At 42.5% G+C, this 23187-nt stretch overlaps 1 protein-coding gene across 1 annotated transcript in view; it reads left to right on the top strand.

Moving 5' to 3' along the window:
- Nucleotides 1-23187, top strand: part of dscaml1 (Down syndrome cell adhesion molecule like 1) — a 586372-nt gene that overhangs the window by 36153 nt on the left and 527032 nt on the right. The window contains exons 2-3 of the mRNA XM_043676579.2: nt 9333-9650; nt 16892-17038. Coding sequence (XP_043532514.1) covers nt 9333-9650; nt 16892-17038 — 465 coding nt within the window. The remainder of the gene's footprint in view (nt 1-9332; nt 9651-16891; nt 17039-23187) is intronic.

Below are 23187 nucleotides of genomic sequence, written 5' to 3' on the forward strand. Positions count from 1 at the left end.
GTCAGAGGGAGGTTCTTTACACAGAGAGTGGTGGGTGCATGAAATGCCAGCGGTGGTAGTAGAGTCAGATACATTAGGGACATTTAAGCGACACTTGGATAGGCAAATGGATGATAGTACAATGAAGGATATGTAGGTTAGTCTGATCTTAGAGTAGGATAAAAGGCTGGCACAACATCGAGGGCTGAAGGGCCTGTACTGTGCAGTACTGTTCTATGTTCGAACTGGAGATAAAACACTGGGATTGGGAAGACACAGTGCCAGAAGATCTCCCTTTTTTCAAACCTAGATGGAATTGAATTGAGTTTGAATTAGCTCTATTGTCACATGTGCTCACATGAGTACAGTGAAAGGTTACAAGTTACGGGTCTAACCTGAAGATTCCTGAAGAAGGGTTATACCCAAAATGTTGACTCCTCCACCTCCTGATGCTGCCTGGCTTGCTGTGTTCTTCCAGCCTCCTGCTTGTCTTCTTTATAAAGAAGGTAGAGCTTAGAACAGTACAGCACAGGAACAGGCTGATATACATGGTATAAGAGCTAGGGACTGAGTACCACTGCTCTTAAAACCAGTGGGAAAGGAGTTAAATGGCACCAGTTGAAGACAAGCCAATATTCCTCCTTGAAACAGTTTCACGTCTGTTTATGTGACAACACTGGTGAATGGGCTGGCTGCTGCTTTGTCCTGCAAGAAGACGACACTGCACTCTGAATAAACAATTGTTTGTGTGGAATTGAAAAACTTGGGCAGTGATGAACGGGTACCATATAATCAATCTGACATTCATTCAGGTTTACCAAAATCACCAGTGGCAGAGTTTCATCAGAATGACCACTAGATGGTGCAGCATGTGACTTCTGAGGGGCGTTCATCACTCTCAATACTATCACATCTACTCACCTGAATACACATCAGCAGACTTGTGTGCAAATTGATAAGAGTCCATTATAGCATGAGTATAAATGTCCCCGAGTAAAATGTAGGATGACTTGGTGGGGAATTGAAGAAGTAGCTTAAAAACTTCTAGGGATAAGACATTTACTGTCTGATTGTGACTGATACTTCAAACAATCACGTGTACATTTTTCTTCAAAGCCCTGATATTTAATCTTCAGCACCCCCTCCTCCACCCCATCCCACCACACATGCCACCCACATTACATTATAAAATCACACTCGCATGTCAGTACATTTCTATATTAACTCAGGCTTCAGCAAGTGCACATGGAGATTGTATCTATTGTCCTTTTTAAAGTTCATTTCCTCTTTCAAATTTCACTCCAATCTCACAGCAAGTCTGTAGATCTCTTCACAGTGCAGTGATTCAGCTAAAGCTTCAGTTTGCACTCACAATTTTCAATATCAGTTCTTTGTATTCCAGCCATCTCCCTATTTTAAGCAAACTTTGAACTGGTTTAATGGCAACTGTAGGTTTTGTTTACTTTCAGGAAGGAGGAATTAAGAGTAAACTCTGTTGTCCTTAATAATCTAGTGATGCAGCTCTTAAAACTAGTCAGAATACTGTGGGTCCAAACCCTGTTGTAGGGACATGAGAATGTAATCTATCCTGACCATCCAGTACAATACGGAGAGATGCTGCCATTTTGGAGGTGTTAGACTATAGAGTGGATAGGGAAGACTCTGTGGCACTATTAAAATTAGAGGGAGGGATATATCTCAAGTCACAACAAAAATAGAAATTGCTGGAGAAACTCAGCAGGTCTGGCAGCATCAATGGGAAGAAAGCAGAGTTAATGTTGCGAGTCCAGTAACTCTTCATTGGAACTGATTTATCCAGGCTGATACTTACTCATCAACCAATCACCAATGACTTCTACTTCTACTTAGGGGTGCTTGCTGTGTGCAAGTTGGCAGGGTCATTAAGTGTGTTCAAGTCTGAGATTGACATATTTTTAATCAGACAGGGAATGAAGATTAATGAGGGTGAAGCAGGAATTGAAAAATGTGGTGCTGGAAAAACACAGCAGGCCAGGCAGCATCCGAGGAGCAAGAGAATCGACGTTTCGGGCATAAGCCATTCTTCAGGAATGAGGCTGGTGTGCTAAGCGGGCTGAGATAAAGGGTAGGGTGGAGGGAATTTGGGGGAGGGGCGCTGGGAATACGATAGGTGGAAGGAGGTGAGGGTGAGGGTGATAGGCTGGAGAAGGGGTGGGGGTGGAGAGGTCGGGAAGAAGATTGCAGGTCAAGAGGGTGGTGCTGAATCCGGGTTTGGGACTGAGATAAGGTGGGGGGAGGGGAAATGAGGAAGCTGGAGAAATCTACATTCATCCCGTGTGGTTGGAGGGTTCCTAGGCGGAAGATGAGGCGCTCTTCCTCCAGGTGTCATGTGGTCAGGATCTGCCGATGGAGGAGGCCAAGGACCTGCATGTCCTTGGCGGAGTGGGAGGGGGAGTTATTCAGGACGTGGCTGAAGAGCTTCAGGGCAGAGGAGATAACCTGGAGGGTGCAGTGAGAGAGGGACTCACTGAGATCCTTGTAGAGGGAGGAGGAGAGCTTCTTCAAGGTAGGCATCCTTGAAAGAGGATTCGCAGTAGAGTTGACATCAACTCAGAGAAAGTGAGGACTGCAGATGCTGGAGACCAGAGTTGAAAAATGTGGTGCTAGAAAAACACAGCAGGCCAGGCAGCATCCGAGGAGCTACCCTTAATCTCAGCCTGCATGGCATACCAGCCTCATTCCTGAAGAAGGGTTTATGCCCGAAACGTCGATTCTCCTGCTCCTCGGATGCTGCCTAGCTTGCTGTGTTTTTCCAGCACCACATTTTTCAACTCTGGTCTCCAGCACCTGCAGTCCTCACTTTCTCCTAGTGAAGCAGGAATTGAGTTGAGAGTTTTCTGAACAGCCATGACCTCACTGAATGACAGAGCAGACATGATGGGCTGAATGGCCTTTTTCTGCTCCTGCATGATAATATCTTATAGCTACCACTGTTAGAAGAGTGACTACACTCTAGTTATAGAGTCATACAATCATAGATCTGTACAGCACAGAAACAAACCCTTTCATCCAACTTGTCCATGCCGACCAGATATCCTAAATAAATTGAGTGCTATTTGCCAACTTTTGTCCCATATTCTTCCAAACCCTTCCTATTCATATCCCCATCCAGATACCTTTTAACAGTTGTCATTGTACCAACCTCCTCCATTTCCTCTGGCAGCTCATTCCACACACACATACCACCCTCTGTGTGAAAAAGTTGCCCCTTAGGTCCCTTTTAAATCTTTCCTCTCTCACCTTAAACCTATGCCCCTCTGGTTTTGGATTCCCCCACCCCGGGAAACAGACCTTGTCTATTCACCCTATCTGTGCCCCTCATGATTTTATAAACCTCTATAAGGTCACATCTCAGTCTCCGATGCTCCAGGGAAAACAGCTCCAGCCTGTTCAGCCTCTCCCTTTGGCTTAAACCCTCCAACCCTGGCAACATCCTTGTATATCTTTTCTGAACCCTTTCAAGTTTCACAACATCCTTCCTATAGCAGGGAGACCAGAATTGCACATACCATTCCAAAAGTGGCCCAACTAATGTCCTTACACTGCAACATGACCTCCCAACTCCTATACTCTGTACTTTGACTAATAAAGGAAAGCATACCAAACACCTTCTTCCCTATCCTAGCCACCTGTGACACCAGTTTCAAAGAACTATGAACCTGCACTCCAAAGTCTCTTTGTTCTGCAACACTCCCTAGAACCTTACCATTAAGTATATAAGTCCTACCCTGATTTATCGTTCCAAAATGCAGAACCTCACATTTATCTAAATTAAATTCCATCTGCCATTCCTCAGCCCATTGGCCCATCTGATCAAGGTCCCGTTGTACTCTGAGGTAACCATCTTTGCTGTCCACCTCCAATTTTGGTATCATCTGCAAATTTACTAACCAGACCTCCTATATTCACATCCAAGTAATTTATATAAATGACAAAGCAGTAGATTCAGCACTGATCCTTGTGGAACTCCGCTGGTCACAGGCCTCCAGTCTGAAAGGCAATCCTCCACCACTACCCTCTGTCATCTACCTTTGAGCCGGTTCAGTATCCAAGTGGCTAGTTCTCCCTGTATTCCATGTGGTCTAACCTTGCTCACCAGTTTCCAATGAAGAACCTTGTCAAACACCTTACTGAAGTCCAAGTTCTGAAGAAGTCATTGGTGTTGAACTGTTAACTCTCACAGAGATGCTGACAGCCCTGTTGGGATACTCCAGCCCTTTCTGTTTTATCTTCATGCTGTGGTGTGTTTTCAGATGTCCTGAGGCTGTTAAAGACAGCAACAATTCCATGTCTTTTTTTAAATGTAGAAATGATTTTAATGCAGGAGAGAAGTTACGCCTGAACCTGTCTGAGACTGACTTCATTTTCACAGCTGACAGTGTCAGTGGTTTTTGTTACAATTGTGGATAATGACATTGAGGCCTGCAGGGTGTTTTCTGATAGATAACTGTACCTCTTTCAAAGAGCAGCAAGGTCTGGGACCAATGTAAGTGTTGCGAAGTCATCTCAGGATCCCTATGTTTCTGGGATAGTTTTAAACTTTCAAAGGGTCAGTGGGGGAGAAGACAGGAGACCCACTCACCAGTAATTAGTAGCACTGTAAGTTTCATAAGGACCATGTTATGGTACCTGCAATTTTGAAGAAGGGCTACTGGACCCAAAACGTTAACTCTGATTTCTCTCCACACATGCTACCAGGCCTGCTGAGCTTCTCCAGCAATTTCTGACCCTGCCTGGTAACAAATACTACTTTTAAAGCTTACTCTGTCAAACCCAAACAATCTGCACATTGGCGCCTAGTTGCCAGGTCCATTATGCAGACACCAAATCCTTTGAACTTGTGTAATATCGGACATTAGAAAGGCCAACCGGTACTGCTTTGAATCCTGTACCTAAAGTGTATGCTCACTTCCATCTTGCTGGACACCGCTGCCTTTCCCACGGAGCTGTCTGTTCACCTTGATAAGGCAATAGCAGCCTCCAACATGGCCACCACCAACATGGCCGCCACCTGTTTTTGCTACATACAAAACGCGGGCAGCTCTCAATTCCTGGAGGCAATTGATGTTGCCAAATGGTCACTGGGTTCACCTTTGGACCAATTAGGCCAGTTGTATGGTGGTGTTAGAATGATTCAATTAATTTTTTAACATTGTTCTTTCCTGGGACATGGATATGACTGGCAAGATCATCCTTAGTTATACATCATTAATGGCCCTTGAACTGACTGGCTTGGCTATTTTGAAGGGAAGGCAAGAGTCATACATGTTGCTGTGGCTCACATTTAGGCCACATAAAATCCTACAGTGGGGAAGCAGGCCATTTGGCCCAGCATATCCACACTGACCCTCCAAACAGCATCCCACCTAGCCTCACCCCATTCCTGCACTTACCATGGTTAATCCATGGACAAAATGGGCAATTCACCATGGCCAATCCACCTAGCTTGCGCATTTTTGGACTGTGGGAGGTAACCCATGCAGACACAGGGAGAATTTGCAAACAGATTATCACCCGAGGCTGGGATCGAACCCAAGCCCTTGATACTGTGAGGCAACAGTGCTGACCACTGAGCTACCATACCGCCCAAAGCTGGAACTTGGCTATAGCAGATGTCCTACACGTGGCAAAGGTAGATGGGTTTTTGTGATCAATTGCTGATCTTTTCACGATCACTACTATTGAGACCAGCGCTTCATTCCAGACTTTATTAATTGAATCGAAATTCATTCAGCTTTGGTGAGACTTGAACTCATGGACCTAGAAACATTAATTAGTCATTAACTAACATCACTGTCTTCCTTTCTTCAGTGGGGAGTTTCATATGGTCCCCAAAACCAGATGAAAATCCAGTGTTTGCTTTTCTTTTCCTGCCCACGTGGGACAAGTGAAAGGGAGAGAAAGAAGAAGGATCAGGGGATGGCACTTTGAGCATACCGTCAGCCCCAAGTTAGGTCCCCTAAACAATCGCCCCCACCGCTCCCTGCTGCCGAAAGGAACATTTACAGATCCCGAATTCTGAACAGAATGAAATCCCAAATCTGTGAGAGGGACCACCGTAGGGAAGCGAGACCAATCATAGAGAAAGCTTTGAAAATATAACATTTCTCTTTGACGGGCAGTCACAATAATTGGAGTCAATGCCAGCTGTGACCCTTCATCCACTCCATCAGGTGATATATTGAAATAAGCAGCGGCAAGATTGAAGTCCCTGGAAAGCAAAATGCAAGCCCTTCGCAAATTAAACTCACTGAGAATTATTGCTCATTTTTCATTGTGCAAACTTTAATCTTTTACTCTGGAAGGTGAGGAATGGGAAGAGTTGATTCCATTTTTCTTTCCTCAATCTGTTTCTACTACAACTAAAGTCAATCTTTGAGTCACCAATTCCTGTAGGAATGTCCTGGAGTCTGAAGCAATTAAACCTTAAATCTCAAGTTATTGCGGTGACTAAATCCCTGGAGCAATAACATCAGAGTATTAAAACACAACACAAAAATATTCCATGTCAGCCTTCTCCTGCTAGTGATAAAAATATGGTATCAGTTCTGGTGAAGGTTCACTGGATTTGAAATGATAACTCTTTCTCTCCATGGATGCTGCCAGACTTGCTGAGTTTCTCCAGCAATTTCTGTTTTTGTTTCAGATCTTCAGGATCTGCAGTTCTTTGTTTTATTACAACATTGGCTTTCTGATTGTTGTGGGAATGTGATGTGCAGTGAGGTGCTAGGTGACGAGTGGTGGATGGATTAATTGAGATCGTATGATGAGACCTCCAGCTCTAGAACCAGCCAGAGTTGGGAAACCCAGTGCTTTATGAACTGGCATGAAATACAATGTTATATTTTCTATTGTCTTTCTAAAGTTGCTGGCCTTGTATGTTGCAAGGTAGTGTAAAGCAGAACTATCCCAAATTCAGTGCTATGATCTGAACTGAGGTAACTAAATCCAATTGGGCCGAGGGATCCCAAGTAATTATCAGGCTTCTGGCACTTGTATTACTCAGTGATTATAATATATTTATAGAATAGAATAGAATAGAATAGAATAGATGAGGTTTTATTGTCACATATACTCAATGAGTATCGTGAAAAGTTTATACATTGCCAATTACAGCACTGACTTAGAAGGACCTCTGCACAGCTTCTCTAGTTATTGGGTGGCACAGTGGTTAGCACCATTGCCTCACAGCGCCAGGGTCCCAGGTTCAATTCCACCCTCAAGGCAGTTGTCTGTGTGGAGTTCCTCCCACAGTTTAAAGATGTGCAGATTAGGGTGGATTGGCCATGCTGAATTGCCCAGGGATGTTGAGGCTCGCCGTAGGAAATGCAGAGTTATATGGATAGGGTTAGAACATAGAACATTACAGCGCAGTACAGGCCTTTCGGCCCTCGATGTTGTGCTGCCCTGTCTTACTAATCTGAAGGTAAAAACAATGACTGCAGATGCTGGAAACCAGATTCTGGATCAGTGGTGCTGGAAGAGCACAACAGTTCAGGCAGCATCCGAAGGGCAGTGAAATCGACGTTTCGGGCAAAAGCCCTTCATCAGGAATACCACTAATCTGAAGCTCATCCATCTACACTATTCCATTTACATCCATATGCCTGTCCAATGACGACTTAAATGAACTTAAACTTGGCGAACCTACTACCATTGCAGACAATGCATTCCATATCCTTACTACTCTCTGAGTAAAGAAACTACCTCTGACATCTGTCTTATATCTATCTCCCCTCACTTTAAAGCTGTGTCCCCTCGTGTTTGCCGTCCCGATACTTGGGAAAAGGCTCTCGCTGTCCACCCTATCTAACCCTCTGATTATCTTGTATGTCTCTATTAAGTCACTTCTCAACCTTCTTCTCTCTAGCGAGAACAGCCTCAAGGCCCTCAGCCTTTCCTCGTAAGACATTCCCTCCATACCAGGCAACATCCTAGTAAATCTCCTCTGCACCCTCTCCAAAGCTTCCACATCCTTCTTATAATGCGGTCACCAGAACTGTCCACAATACTCCAAGTGTGGCCGCACCAGAGCTTTGCACAGCTGCAGCATAACGTCATTGTTCCGGAACTCGATCCCTCTATTAATAAAGGCCAAAAACACTGTATGCCTTCTTAACAACCTGGTCAATCTGGGTGGCAATTTTCAGGGATCTGTGTACATGGACACTGAGATCCCTCTGCTCATCCGCACTCCCTAGAATCCTACCATTAGCCCAGTACTTTGCATTCCGATTACTCTGTCCAAAGTGTATCACCTCACACTTGTCCGCATTAAACTCCATTTGCCACCTCTCAGCCCAGCTCTGCATCCTATCTATGTCTCTCTGCAACCTACTACATCCTTCATCACTATCCAAAACTCCACCTACCTTAGTGTCGTCCGCAAATTTGCTAACCCACCCTTCTATGCCCTCATCCAGGTTATTTATAAAAATGACAAACAGCAGTGGACCTAACACTGACCCTTGTGGTACTCTGCTAGTAACTGGACACCAAGATGAACATGTTCCGTCAACTACAACCCTCTGTTTTCTTTCAGCAAGCCAATTACTGATCCAAACTGCTATATCTCCCACAATCCCATTCCTCCGCATTTTGTATAATAGCCTACTGTGGGGAACCTTATCGAACGCCTTGCTGAAATCCATATGCACCACATCAACCGGTTTACTCTCATTTACCTGTTTGGTCACTTTGTCAAAAAACTCAATAAGATTCATTAGGCATGACCTACCCTTCACAAAACCGTGCTGACTGTCCCTTACCAGATTATTCTTTTCTAGATGGTTATAAATCCTATCTCTTATAACCTTTTCCAACATTTTACCAACAACTGAAGTGAGACTCACTGGTCTGTAATTACCAGCGTTGTCTCTACTACCCTTTTTGAACAGGGGAACCACATTTGCTATCCTCCAATCCTCTTGGTACCTCAGAGCTTGCAACCCCAAAATCTCAGCGGGTGACAATGTTTGAGGTCTTGACTCATGCTTTGACAAGCCATGCTTTGTTTTAAAGAATCTGGAGACAATGCAGGTATGTGTACCACTGGCGGGGAGATTGGAAATCAGCAATGGGCAGAAACTGGAGGTGTGTAGGTATCTCACAGGGTGGTACAGTTGGAGGATGTTCCAGAAATATGGATCAGATTGCAGTTATGATGAATCTTGATTGTTAGCACGATTAACACTCTATGATATGTTGTAACTTTTGCGTTCCTCTTCAAAGTCATGATGAAAGATTAAGGTGTGAAATTTAACTCTGTGCCAAACTAACTGCGTTTCCATCTCCTCTTTTCCCCCTCCCACCAGCATACAGTGAGGATCCCAGGACAAGCTTGTACTTTGTAAATGACTCACTGCAGCAGGTGATCTTCTCCAGCTCAGTGGGCACGGTGTTGCCGTGCCCGGCTGCCGGGACCCCTGGCACCATCCTCCGCTGGTACCTTGCCACGAAAGACGACATCTACGACGTGCCCAATATTCGCCACGTTCACCTTAACGGCACGCTGCAGCTCTATCCCTTCTCGCCATCCGGGTTTAATAGCTTTATCCATGACAATGACTACTTCTGCACAGCGGAAAATGTAGCTGGCAAGATCAGGAGCCCAAATATCCGAGTCAAAGCAGGTGAGCCTTTCAGATTCGCGGGATTGGAGGCTTAGGTCAGAATACAGGATTAGGCCTTGGGTTTGTACAGTAACATGTGCTCTCCTTGTTTGAGTTTGGGAGGAATCTTTATACATTGCTTCGTCCTGTGTTTGCCAAGATGGATGAAAACTACTTCCCTCTTTATCTCCAAAACAAAGCATTAATTCATCTTGTGAATATAATGCTGACTGCTGTGATTTGTTCCCTCACCTTTAAGGTGCCCAGGAACATGTTCTTACAGGTAGAATAACTGAACAAAAGCTTGGAAAACCATCAGCCCATCAGGGAAGGGCTGAGGAGAATGCTCATGTTTCAGATTAACTATTTCTTATCAGAGCGCTTCGGGGGGCTCAATTATCCAGCAGTGATGGTCCTCCATTTGATGCACCTTCACCAAAACAACTTGTGAAGGAAAAGTTGACGAATTATGTCTGGGTAGTAGTGTTGTAAAGCTGCCCTTTATTTGAGGAAGTCATGTGGCCTTGTGAACCATAATTACCAATTGGATTTATGGCTGTCCATGTTAACCTCTTGATTAAATGATCATTTTATTATTCACTCTCAAATGTATACTTTATTCTCCATAAAATATTAAAAATAGTGCTGAAGGGACATTGAAAAGTGAGAGTCAATTGTGATGATATGGTGGAATAATGTGATTATAATGAATATAATGATGGAATTATTTGAAATCCTACAATAGGTTTGTAAGTCCCAGTGTAATATGAGGTTAGTGACTACCATATTATTGATAATGTTTAATGTGATTATAAATCTCTTTCTCCATTGTTTCTGAGGAGGCATTAGTGACCTAAGACATATTAATGTAGACAGGTATATCATCTCTCCTTCTGCAGCCAGTTTGAAGTAAACTAAAGTGTCATTAAGAATTTCTCTTGCTGCATAATGTATTTTACAGAGATGAATGGTAAATAGGTGATCTATTCACAGGTCTCCATTGTACATCTGGTCTCAAGGCAAGTGCTGTTTTCTGTTGTGAAATTCTGAGTGCAAAAGTGGGTGACACAGTGGCTAGCACTGCTGCCTCACAACAACAGGAGCTGGGTTTGATTCCAACCTCATGCCAATGTCTGTGTGGAGTCTGCATGTTCTCCCTGTGTCTGTGTGGGTCTCCTCCCACAGTCCAAAGATGTGCAGCGTAGGTGGGTTGGCCATGAAAGCTACAGAGTTATAGGGTGATGGGGTGTGGATCTGAGTAGGGTGCTCTTTGAAGGGTCGGTATGGCCTACTTCCACACTGTAGCGATTCTATGAATGTGTCAGACTGATGGTTGGGCAGTCATGTTGTGGCAGTACGGGACAGTGGGCTGGCTACTTTTGAAATATTGCATGCAATTCTGGTCTCCCTGCTATAGGAAGGATGTTGTGAAACTTGAAAGGGTTCAGAAAAGATTTACAAGGATGTTGCCAGGGTTGGAGGATTTGAGCTAAGGGAGAGGCTGAATAAACTGGGGTTGTTTTCCCTGGAGCGTCGGAGGCTGAGGTGTGACCTTATAGAGGTTTACAAAATCATGAAGTGCACAGATAGGGTAAATAGACAAGATCTTTTTCCCCAGAATGGGGCAGTACAAAACTAGAGGGCATAGGTTTAGGGTGAGAGGGGAAAGATTTAAAAGGGACTTAAGGTGCAAAGTTTTCATGCAGAGGATGGTGGATGTATGGAATGAGCTGCCAGAGGAAGTGGTCGAGGCTGGTGCAATGGCAACATTTAAAATGCATCTGGATGGGTATATGAATATGAAGGGTTTAGAGGGATATAGGCCAAGTGCTAGCACATGGAACTAGATTAATTTAGGATATCTGATTGGCATGGACGAATTCGACCGAAGGGTCTGTTTTTGTGCTGTACAGCTCAATGACTCTACCTGAACTTGCTATATCTCTATTGGTGGCCTTAACCAACTTCAATGGTTTTATGATGATGCTGTCTCTCCTCTATGTGATCCACTGAGGAAAAGATGAGGATGGTGAAAGGGGAATGGGGTGAGGGGAAGATGGATATTTCAGCTGGACATTTCAGTCAGCAACTCTGTCTGGCTGGTCGTTTTGTGAAAGAGAAATGGTAGCTTATCACAGAATATAATTTTAAAAACAGAAAATTTTAAAAGCATTTCCAGGAAATGTGATCAAACTGCTTGGATACAATGTGTCCCCACTGAGGTAATGTTGAAGAAATTGTTAAAAAAGCTGATACGAAATGTTCCATTTCCCTGATGAAGCCAACAAAATGCACAACCTGATATTCCTTCATCAAGGCACTGGGAGGGAGAAGAGAAATGTTATTTTAATTTTGTCACATTACAACTTTTAAAAGACCTGCTCCAAAATTATTTCTGTCAGGATGATATGTGGATAAGATTTCTACTCCTGAGACTGATAAATCTTGTCATGATGATCTGTTCAATTACCTTACTCCCTTACAAGACCTCTTCTCCTCTCTACCCTGTTATCGTTAGCTTTTAAATATCCATCTACCTGTCGATATCTCCATGGTTACAATCAATGGTGGGGAGGCTTTTTTAGGTATGCCTGATCTGGTCTACCTGGATATATTCCCAACTAGTCCAACCTCAGTTAACCCGCAATAAAACATAAGCTTCCAGAGCAACAGCTTCCTTCACCCGTGCTGCCTCATTTCTAACAAACCATTGTTCTACATTATGGAAACATTATATGTGCAATGCCTATTTTAGTATGAACACAGATGTCATATCATTCAATATAAATGGCTCCTTTGCATTTGAATGATATCAAGACAAACAAAAATGGCTAGAGCCAATTTGACTGCAGTGTTTTCTATTTAATGCACCTCTACCCTGCTGTTGTTAATGCTGGAGTCAGAAGACTGTAAGACATAGAAGCAGACGCAGGCCATTCAGCCCATCGAGTCTGCTCTGAAATTCAATGAGAGAGATCATGGATAACCTGATAATCCTCACCTACTCTTTCCAGTCTTTCCCCATAACCTTTGATTTCTTTGCCCGATCTAAAATCTGTCTGTCTATCTCAGCCTTAAATTGACCTAATGTATACTCTTTTTATACACAGTGACATCTTGACATGTTCTGTTAGCCACCTCCATCCTTTCTTCAAAAGATTGCCCACTCATTCCAGGTATTAATCTATTAAACATTGTGTGGGCGGCACGGTGGCACAGTGGTTAGCACTGCTGCCTCACAGCGCCAGAGACCCGGGTTCAATTCCCGCCTCAGGCGACTGACTGTGTGGAGTTTGCACATTCTCCCCGTGTCTGCGTGGGTTTCCTCCGGGTGCTCTGGTTTCCTCCCACAGTCCAAAGATGTGCAGGTCAGGTGAATTGGCTGTGCTAAATTGCCCGTAGTGCTAGGTAAAAAGGGGTACATGTAGGGGTATGGGTGGGTTGCGCTTCGGTGGGTCGGTGTGGACTTGTTGGGCCGAAGGGCCTGTTTCCACACTGTAAGTAATCTAATCTAAACCTTCACTTAACTACTTCCAATACATTTACATCCTTCCTGAAGTAAGGTGACCATTATTGAATGTAATACTCCAGTACAGTCTTGCCAGTGCCCTGTGTAACTGAAGCATAAACTCCTTATTTCTGTATTCATACCCCTTGAGACAAATGATATAATTTTGTTAGCTTTCCTCATTACTTGCTATCCTTATGGGCTAACCTTTCATAACTCACGCATTATGACACTCCGGTTCCTCTGAATTTTTTTTATTTTGCCTGTCAAAATGGACGATTTTCCACAGTATACTTCATTTCAGAGATCTTTGCTCACTCACATAAATGATGTATATCCCTTTGTTACATCCTTATGTCTTTACACAATTTGCTTTCTGATCTATATTGTGTCATCAGCAATTATATCTTTAGTCTCTTTATCCCAATGGTTTATATAAATGCTGATGTCCCAGCACTAATCTCCTTGACATGCACTTATTGCATTTTGCTTCCATTATCCAACCTATCTGCTAGCCATGCTAATATACTAGTCCCAATACAACAACCATTTATTATCAAAATAACTTTTGTTGTGGTAGATTATCAAATTTCAGGAAACCTAAGAACAGTATATCCACTGGTTCCCTTTTATCCACTACAGGTATTACATTCTCAAAGTGCTCCAATAGATTTCTAAAACATGATTTCTCTTTCAGAAATTGTATTGATTCTAATTATCTTGAACATCTGTTATAAGTAGTCTGTTACAACTTCTTCAATGATGTAACTAATTGTGTATTCTTGATGTACATGTTTGGATAACTGACCCAATCAGACCTCTTGGCATTGAGTCTGAACCTAATGTTGCTGTTAAAGTCCTCTCAGTCAGTGACCCTAGATTTGGGATACACACTGGTTGCTGGGATTTCTGATCTCCCAAACTGACCAAATCAATTCAGGTGATCATGCATCTGAATCCCTAGCACCACTGATTCTTTGTGAGTGGGCGTTGCCATGTTTTATTGAACTAGGTTACCCGTTGTTGTCGAACATTGATCCTGAGGAAGTAAGGAAGACCCTGTTTGTTATAATATGTTGGAAAGATGAGCTGGTGATCACTCTGGAAGTATTGATGGAAATTACAGAATAACACTGCCCCGTAGAAAACAAATAACTCAAGAAACAAGGTAAGGGATATTTAGGGTGAAGTCAGGAAAAAAATGTCACACAAAGTGAGTGGAGCTCTACACTTTCCTTCCTCAAAAGCTATTGAGGCTAGAGTCAAAGACAGTTTCAAAAATGAGATTAATCCAGTTTGTAGGCTAGATACAGATGTTATTGAATCAACCTGTTCAGAGATATTGTTACAAACCTCTAGACCAGGTGGGAACTTGAACACAGACCCATTGGCTCGGATACTATCACTGCACCGTAACAGCCATTACATAACTGATCACAAAATCAAGGTGTTTAATTGGAGTTACGATACAAAAATCAGCATAATTTAATTAAATGGCAGAGTAAGTTAGAAGGGTTGAATGAATGCACTGTGTTTCTTTTGCTATTGGAGAAAATATAGAAATTGTGGACCAAGGGATGCTGTTTTCAGGGAGCAGAAAGGCACAATTCAGATGGACAGCATTCTCCTAATGCAAAATGCATGTGTCCATTCTGAGTGACCTGTGGTTGCCAGTGAACCCTTGAATCAAAATGGGATCATTAGCTCTGTTGTGTATACACCCAAAACCATTTGGGAGGGTTTCCCTCAAAGGATCCCAGTTTCACTATATGTGGCAATATCAAACAGAGTAGCCACAGCTACTGTTCACTGTAATCACATCAGTGAACCAATGAAATCTCTTTGCAGCAATATTGACTTAACAAAGTGCTGTTGCAGTAATAGGCACCATTTGGGTCAGAGTCTTATCCCATCGGAAAGGGGGCATTGCATGGCTACAGTATTGTTAAGGATCTTGAAATGATTTGAAGACAATTTGATTATCGAGCCATGGACATCTTGACAGATTCTTGAAACATTCTGACTAACAGTGGACATGATTAACTGGAAGAGCTTTTGAGCCATAGTTTCCCAGACCTCTGTTATTAAACACAAAAGAAAGGATAAAATGATGACTGAGATGAGGAGGAATTTCTTCATTAGAACATTACGAATTCTCTTTTATGGAGAGCTGTGGGTGATCAGCCAATGAATATATTCACAACTGAGATTAAGGGAATTATGGGCACAAAGGGACTAGGTTGGGGAGTTGAGATTGATTTAGAATGTCAGCCATGATATTGTTGAATGCAGAGTAAGTTTAGACGGCCATATAGTTTACTCCTTGTTATGCCCATGGTGAGCACTCTTGTTTTTAAGCCACCAGTCATGGGTTTAAGTCCTACTCCAGTAACTTGAGAACAAAATCATGGTCTGATTCTCTGGCTAGTCTTGTGATGTTTTCCATCGAGAGACATGTTAAACCGGGATGCTGTTTACTCTCTGGGGTGGAATGCCATAGGGCATAGAAACAGGCCTTCTGGCCCAACTTGTCCATGCTGACCAAGTTTCCAAAACTGAACTATTGCCTGTGTTTGGTCCATATCCCTCTAAATCTTTCTGATCCATGAACCGGTCATAAAAACATAAGAAATATGAGCAGGAGTCAGCCATCTGGCCCGTTGAGACTACTCTGTTATTCAATAAGATCATAGCTGAGCTTTTCGTGGAGTCAGCTCCACCTACCCACCCGTTCACCATAAACTCTTAGTTCCTTTACTGTTCAAAAAAATCTACCTACCCTTGCCTTAAAAACATTCAATGAGATAGCCTCAACTGCTTCACTGGGCAGGGAATTCCAAGATTCACAACCCTTTGGGTGAAGAACTTCCTCCTCAACTCAGTCCTGAATCTGCTCCCCCTTCATTTTGAGGCTATGCCCTCTAGTTCGAGTTTCACCTGCCAGTGAAAACAACCTTCCTGCTTCCATCTCATCCAATCCTTTCATAATTGCATATGTTTCTGTAAGATTCCCCCCTCATTTTTCTAAATTCCAATGAGTATAGATACATTCTACTCAATCTCTCCTCAGAAGCCAACCCCCTCAACTCCAGAATCAACTTCATGAATCTCCTCCATACTCCCTCACGTGCCAAATGTCAGATTTCTTTTAAATGTTGTAATCGTACCTGCTTCTAACACTTGCTCTGGCAGTTTGTTCCATATACACACTACCCACCATGTGAAAAAGTTGCCCAGTAGGTCCCTTTTAAATTTTTCCCCTCACACCTTAAATCTATGTCTTCTAGTTTTGGACTCAAGTACCCTGGGGAAAAGACCTGTAAGATATTCATTTTTGAAAATAAGGTGAAAGGTCTCCTTTGTCCGAGTCACCATTTATTCCACAATTACTGTCATTCCACACAGATTATGTGGTCACTATCACATTGTGGAAGCTTGCTGTGTGCAAGATGGCTGCTGCATTTCTTATGTCCTGTTAGGGAGTATTACATTTGAAAAGTAATCCAGTATATATGTACTGCTTTGAGGTGTCTTGAGGTTGTGAAAGGTGCTATGTGAATGCTCATTTTCTCCTTTTTAAACCTCGTGTTCTTATGTTTCAGGGTCTCACCAGATGAGGAACCATCTTCAGCTTGAGGATTACAGTTAAATGGTTCTAATCAGGTCCCAGAGTGTCCAGAACAGCTTGTGAACATGTTGCTTTCGCATTCAAACAGTTTCATTCACCATATTTACATGCTTTGTGTTTTCCTAGTTTTCAGGGAACCCTACACCGTAAGGGTGGAGGATCAAAGGTCAATGCGTGGAAGCGTGGCTGTCTTCAAGTGCCTCATTCCTCCTTCGGTGCAGGAGTATGTTAGCGTTGTGTCTTGGGAAAAAGATACAGTCTCAATTATCCCAGGTAGGACCAGAAAATGCAAATCTAAGATGAGGCTCCTTGCATTTCCCTTGTTTTGTGTCTCCTGTCCAAACCTTGTGAAATTGCAATGCGGTATTCGATTCTCTCACTCTGACTGCTTTTCAAAAAGAAATGCAATCCTCAAAATGATTGTTGATAAAATATTTTACTGATCTTAGCTGTTTACGGGCTTTACCCAGAGACTGTTGCCTTTGTTGAATGTGTCAACTGGTTTTGACTTATGAATTGAGCAGATGATCTGTCTTGGTGCACCACCCTGAGATAGGACTGAGAAGCTGCTGGGTTTGTAATCTGCAGCACTAAATGACTGCTGCCTCCATAGTTTGTGTTGTTCTAAACAGAATTTGGAAATCTCACGGTTGGTGGTTGTCAAGTTGTCAATTCCGTAGCTGAGCTGAGTTGCTTAATGGTTTGCTTTTGTGGATGTTAAGGTCACGTGCAAAGCTATGTGCAGCAAGGCAAGATACCTACACAAGTACATGACCTTTTACACTGGCAGATTGTTGTAATAAAAGGTCACACAATGTGTATAGAAACTGATTGAGTGTTAATGTGTAGCAAAGTATGTGGACAGAGGGTGAGAGATGATACTAATTTTTGCTGGTTGGGTTCAGGTCGAACAAATGTGTGTGTAGGCCAGGCCAATGAGGCCCACTTCTCTGATAAACATAGAAATTGGTCATTTCTCTTTGCACTCAGTTTTTAAAGATTGTTATTAATTCATATTTTGCATAGGTTCTGAGGGGTATCATTACCCATATATTTTGAAATGATGCAAGTTCCTTCATACTGTCTCAACTTCCAGCAGAGCTCTTATAGTGATGTGGTACTCTGTCAATCCCTGCTTCAGAGCTAGAGCTGTGGGTTCATATCAGGGCATTGAAGGTGCATTCATAACGCAGTGAAAACAAGTTGAGTATTAACCTGCAAATCCTTCCAACATGTGCCAAAGGCAGATGGTAAGAAGGGGAGAGATTGCTGGTCACCATGTGCTTAACCATCACTAACAATAGCTCCATATGATAACATGCAGGTAAAAGAGCATGTTGCTATAGAAATCTGGATGCATGAGTAAACTACTTTATATACATATGCGTTTGCACACATGCATATGAATACACGCTCATGCTTGCATATACAATTGCACATAAGCACGCACAAACAAATGCAGGCATATACAAAAATGTATGCATGCATATACAAATTTGCACACATGCACATCTACAAATGTGAACACACATATGTATGTGTGTACATATATGCAAACTCGCATATGCACACATGCACATGAGTGCATATAGATACATGCGTATATATACTAATGCATGCACACGTACACACACTCCTTGATACTTTTTCCAAAGATGTTTGTTGTTGATGCCAAAGGGCGAGGTGGAAACAAAATCAAACTGTTGAGGAGAACTAAGAGCAGCATGACCCAGGAACATTTGAGTTGGATTTTTCTCTTTGACGCCGATAGATCAGGAGACAAAGACGACTTTGAAGTCAGAAGTGCAGAAGATTATTGGTCATTTCCGAAAGCATTGTCAAGCTTTAACAGTCAATAATTTAACTGTAATATTGTTGGCCTAAGGCCAATATTGTGTTGAAATCCTGAAGAAACCTCTGGCTTTTATTTTTTCAACCTTGGTGTACAAAGGCTTTGTGAGTATTTGTTCAGAGTCTTCTGCAGCGGTTCTTATTTAAGTGGAAAGCATGGTTTGGCAATGGGAATTAATCACTAATTTGTAGTGCACATTGGAAGAATTTTTACATTTGCTTCTGCAAAAAATTGGGTCAAATAATGCTGAACTGGTGCAGCATGAGAGAGCTTGTATGAGCTGCTTGTTGATGGGAGTTATTATCAGTATCTGCCTGCCAAATACATATCCTTCATGATCTGTCTCCTTGCTCTCATTACGTCCTTCAGGGAAGGAAATAAGGCCATTTGACCATAAGACATAGGAGCACAATTAGGCCATTCAGTCCATCAAGTCAATTCAATCATGGCTGATAAGTTTCTCAACCCCATTCTCCCCCTTTCTCCCTGTAACCCTTGATCCCCTTGACAATCAAGAACCTATCTATCTTTTTCATATACTTATTGACCTGTGGCAGTGAATTCTATAGATTAGCCACTCTGGCTGAAAACATTTCTCCTTATCTTTGTTATGCAAGGTCTTCTCTTTACTCTAAGGCTGTGCCTTCGGATCCTAGTCTCTCCTACCAATGGAAACATCTTTCCAACATCCAATCTGTCCAGGCCATTCCGTATGTTTCAATTAGATTCCCCCAACCATCCCTCCAAACTCCATCGAATATAGACCCAGAGTCCTCAAGCATTCCCCATATGTTAAGCTTTTCATTCCAGGCAACTGCCAACCTTACCTGGTGTGGCCCAGAATGTGACTGCAGTGGTACATGTGGTAGCTGCCTTCTCAACTGGCTTGGTGCACGAGCAAGTCTCTCATTTATGTATTGGTAATGTGAGTTGTGCAATAAATTCCAGTGACACCCACATCCCTGGAATGCGTAAAAGCAAAGAAATAACATTTTTTGAAGTTGAGTAAGCTCTCAAAAGTAGAAGTAGAAATAGAAGGGATGCTCAACACAAAGGAGTCATTGGGGAGGGTGTGGGTGATGCAAACGTTGGCCGAGGAGGTTGGGTTTTGAGAATGGTCTTAAAGAAAGATGGGAAGGTGGAGTGACAGCAAAGTTTAGCGAGGCATTCACCAGCACAGGCACAAAACAGCTGAAGGTGTTTTCAGAGGACATCGGGAAGATTGGAATGTACAAGAGGTGAGAGGAAGAGAGAGTTTGGAGGATGGACGTGTGTGGGGTAGGTGGGAGAGAATGGAGGTGGAGGTGTTGGTTTTCGAGCTGTGCTCTCGGATGAAATCGGAGCACAGGTTGGTCACAAGTTGCCAGTAGAACAATGCATTGAGAAAAACTGCTTGTTCTCTTTGGATACAGTTTGACATTGAGATAGAGAACAGGATGTTTTGAGAGCCAGCAAAACCTTTAAAATGACTAAGTGAGAGGGGAAATTTGGGGATAGACATAATTGTGGGTACTGAGATTTGTGCTGAGTAGATTGTTCAATTCATTTAACAGCAAGGCACTGTTGGGAGATGCAGGGAAAGGTAAATGAACAATTTAAATCTATTTGTCTCAAATAATAACAGGGAAATCTTGCTAAAACTGTACAAGGCACTGGTCAGACCACAGCTGGAATAATGTGAACAGTTTAGGCCCTTAAGAAAGATAGACCAGCATTGGAGGCAGTACATAGAAGGTTCACTTAGTTGATCCTGGGTATGCTGGGATTGTCTAAACTGGGTAGATGCAGACCAGTTGTTGGTGAGACAAGAACCAGAGGACATCATCTCATAATGAGGTGTCACTCAGTTACAACAGAGATAAGAAGGAATTTCCTCTCTCAGAGGGTTGTGAATCTGTAGAATTCTTTACCATAGATGGCAGCCGAGGCTGGGACACTAACAATATTAGGCTGAGACAGATAGCTATTAAAGAGTGAGGGAATCAAAAGTTATAGGGAGATGGCAGGAAAGTGGAGTTGAGGATTTTCAAATCAGCCATGATCTCATTAAATCGTGGAACAGACATGATGGGCTTACTTGTGCCCATGCATCTCATAGTCTATTCATGGATTATTCATTTATCCAGTGCTTGTTGGAGTTAGTGTCATTGCATTTTCATTCTGTTTTGTGAAATATCCTGTTGTCTAATGAAGTGATGGCCTTGGAAAACCCATTGGTTAAAAGTCTGGTGGTTAATTACATCTGAATGGGACCTGGCCAGGGATAATTACCTTTTAGGAGCAGATTTTGTTGTTATTTATTTTTATGACATACAAATCTTTTTGGCTTGAGGTGCATGAGGACTTGTAGAAATGTACATACATACAAACTAGAACCAGCAGGAGGCCATTCAGCCCCTTGAGTCTGCTCTGCCATTCAGTAAGGTCATGGCTGCTCTGATTGGAACTGGAAATCTATATTCCCGCTTACTCCTGATAACCTCTCATTCCTTTGCTTAACAAAAATCTATCTGCCTCTGCCTTAAAATAGTGAAGGACTCTTCCTGGAAAAGTAGTTGGATTAGAGTTCCAAAGATTCAGGAGCCTTTCAGAGAAGAAAGACTTGCTTCATTTGTTTTAATGGGCCACCCCTGACTTTTAAATAATAACCTATAGTTCTAAATTGTCCCACAAGTGGAAACATCTATCCTGTCAAGACCCATCACAAGCTTATATGATTTAACCAAGTTGCCTCTTACTTTTCTAAACTCCAATGGATACAATTCTAGCACTTTTAACCTTTCCTCATAAGGCACGCCTCTCTTCACAGGTTTTAGTCTAGTAAACCTTCTCTGAACTGCTTTTAATGCAGTCTGGACAACTTTATGTTTGCAGAAATTAATTGTGAATAGTCACTTCTTGGTCCGATTGAGACGTTTTCTACAGCATTCCTATCCTTTGGACCCTCGGGCTGCACTTGCCTTTTTCAATCGTTATTCATCCACTTTTATTTTATTACTGTTTGATAACCACCTCTTAATGTGTCCATCAATTGATTCTATATCCGACTATTGTGTTCTGAAGAGGTTTCTGGTGATAGTGGGAAAAGACTTGGAGTTTAAGTTGAGGAGAGAACGTAGGATATATCTATTCGAAGATATCAACAAACAAAGCATTTGGGGCTCATTAAAGTCAATGTTGTTCAACAAAAGGTTTAAACGTTATGATTATTATAGGATCTTTTCATATTCATACAGACTTACAACATATACAGTTGATGTGTTAAGTGGCACTTGTTTGGAATGAGTCTCACTTACATTGCTTATAAAAGATTTCACTATCTTGTCTGTACATGCCTTATGCTTTGAAAGCAAACAATACATTTCATTGAGGCTGTGACCTATCTTGTTTCCATCACTTGGTATTATCATTGGCAAAGGGCTTTCCATTGATACTGAGATTGAGTTGTGTGAATAAAGGTTATTTCAGCATTAAGTGGATATAGGTTTCCACGCTTGTCAGCTGGCGGAAATGGAATAATGCAGCAAGGTTTTCTTTCACCTTGGGGTAATGAGGGAATGTAAAATGCAGGAAATTTAAATAAAGTGCCAGGGGGTTGGAAGAAGTACACAGGGCAGGAGGATTCCACATGGCCGCTGACTGAGGGCTAGATAAATGCATTGAAGCAAGATGAGCCCAAATGCATCGACATCCAATCTGTTTTCTCCCTAACCTCTTCCTGTTACAGAAAGTAAAGGCTGTGGATGTTGGAAATCTGAATTGAAGACATAACACTGGAAATGCTCAGTATCAGCAGAGAGGGAGAGACAGAGAGAGCAAGAACGTGAATTACTGTTTAAGGTAAATGACATTCCGTCAGAACTGGGAAAGGTTCAAGAGATGTAACAGATTTTAAGCAAGGGAAAGGGCAAGGTGAATAAAACATAGGAGAAAGGTTTGTGGTGCTGTGAATGGCAGGAGAATTCATGTTAATACTCCACTGATAGTCTCATACACCCAGTGGTTAGGTTGGGATTGGTTAGCTCAGTTGGCTGGCTGACTGGTTTATAATTCAGAGTTGATGCCAACAGCATGGGTTCAATTCCCCCACTGACTGAGGTTACCATTGAAGGACTGTCCATCTTGCCTGAGGTTTGCTCTTGTCTTGCTTCATGTGCTTAGGGAACTAACATATTTGACACTGTCCTCTCCAATCTACCAGTAGTAGATGCAACTGATCTTGGCAGTATTGGTCAGAGTGACCATTGCACAATCCTGTGGAGATTGGCGATCTCTCCATCACATCATGTGGAATCACCACTATGCTAAATGGGATGGATTTCAAACATCTAGCAACTCAAGAATGAGCATCCATATGGCACGATGGAGCACCAGAGGCAACAAAACTGTATTCAACCACAATCCGTGTGAGCTCAAGGCCTGACATATCACAAATTAATCAATAAAAGTAAAAGTCACCTAGAAAGGGGAAGGCAAGTATTGAATGCCAGTCCTGTTTTAAAAAAACAATTCCTTTCAGTGTACATGCAGCAATGCTGGTGACAAGAAGAATGTGTCAATGGCTTGGAGC

Source organism: Chiloscyllium plagiosum, unplaced genomic scaffold (assembly GCF_037043375.1).
Source record: "Chiloscyllium plagiosum isolate Xiang-an unplaced genomic scaffold, Cpla_swu_hap1 HiC_scaffold_29, whole genome shotgun sequence".
Classification (NCBI taxonomy): domain Eukaryota; kingdom Metazoa; phylum Chordata; class Chondrichthyes; order Orectolobiformes; family Hemiscylliidae; genus Chiloscyllium; species Chiloscyllium plagiosum.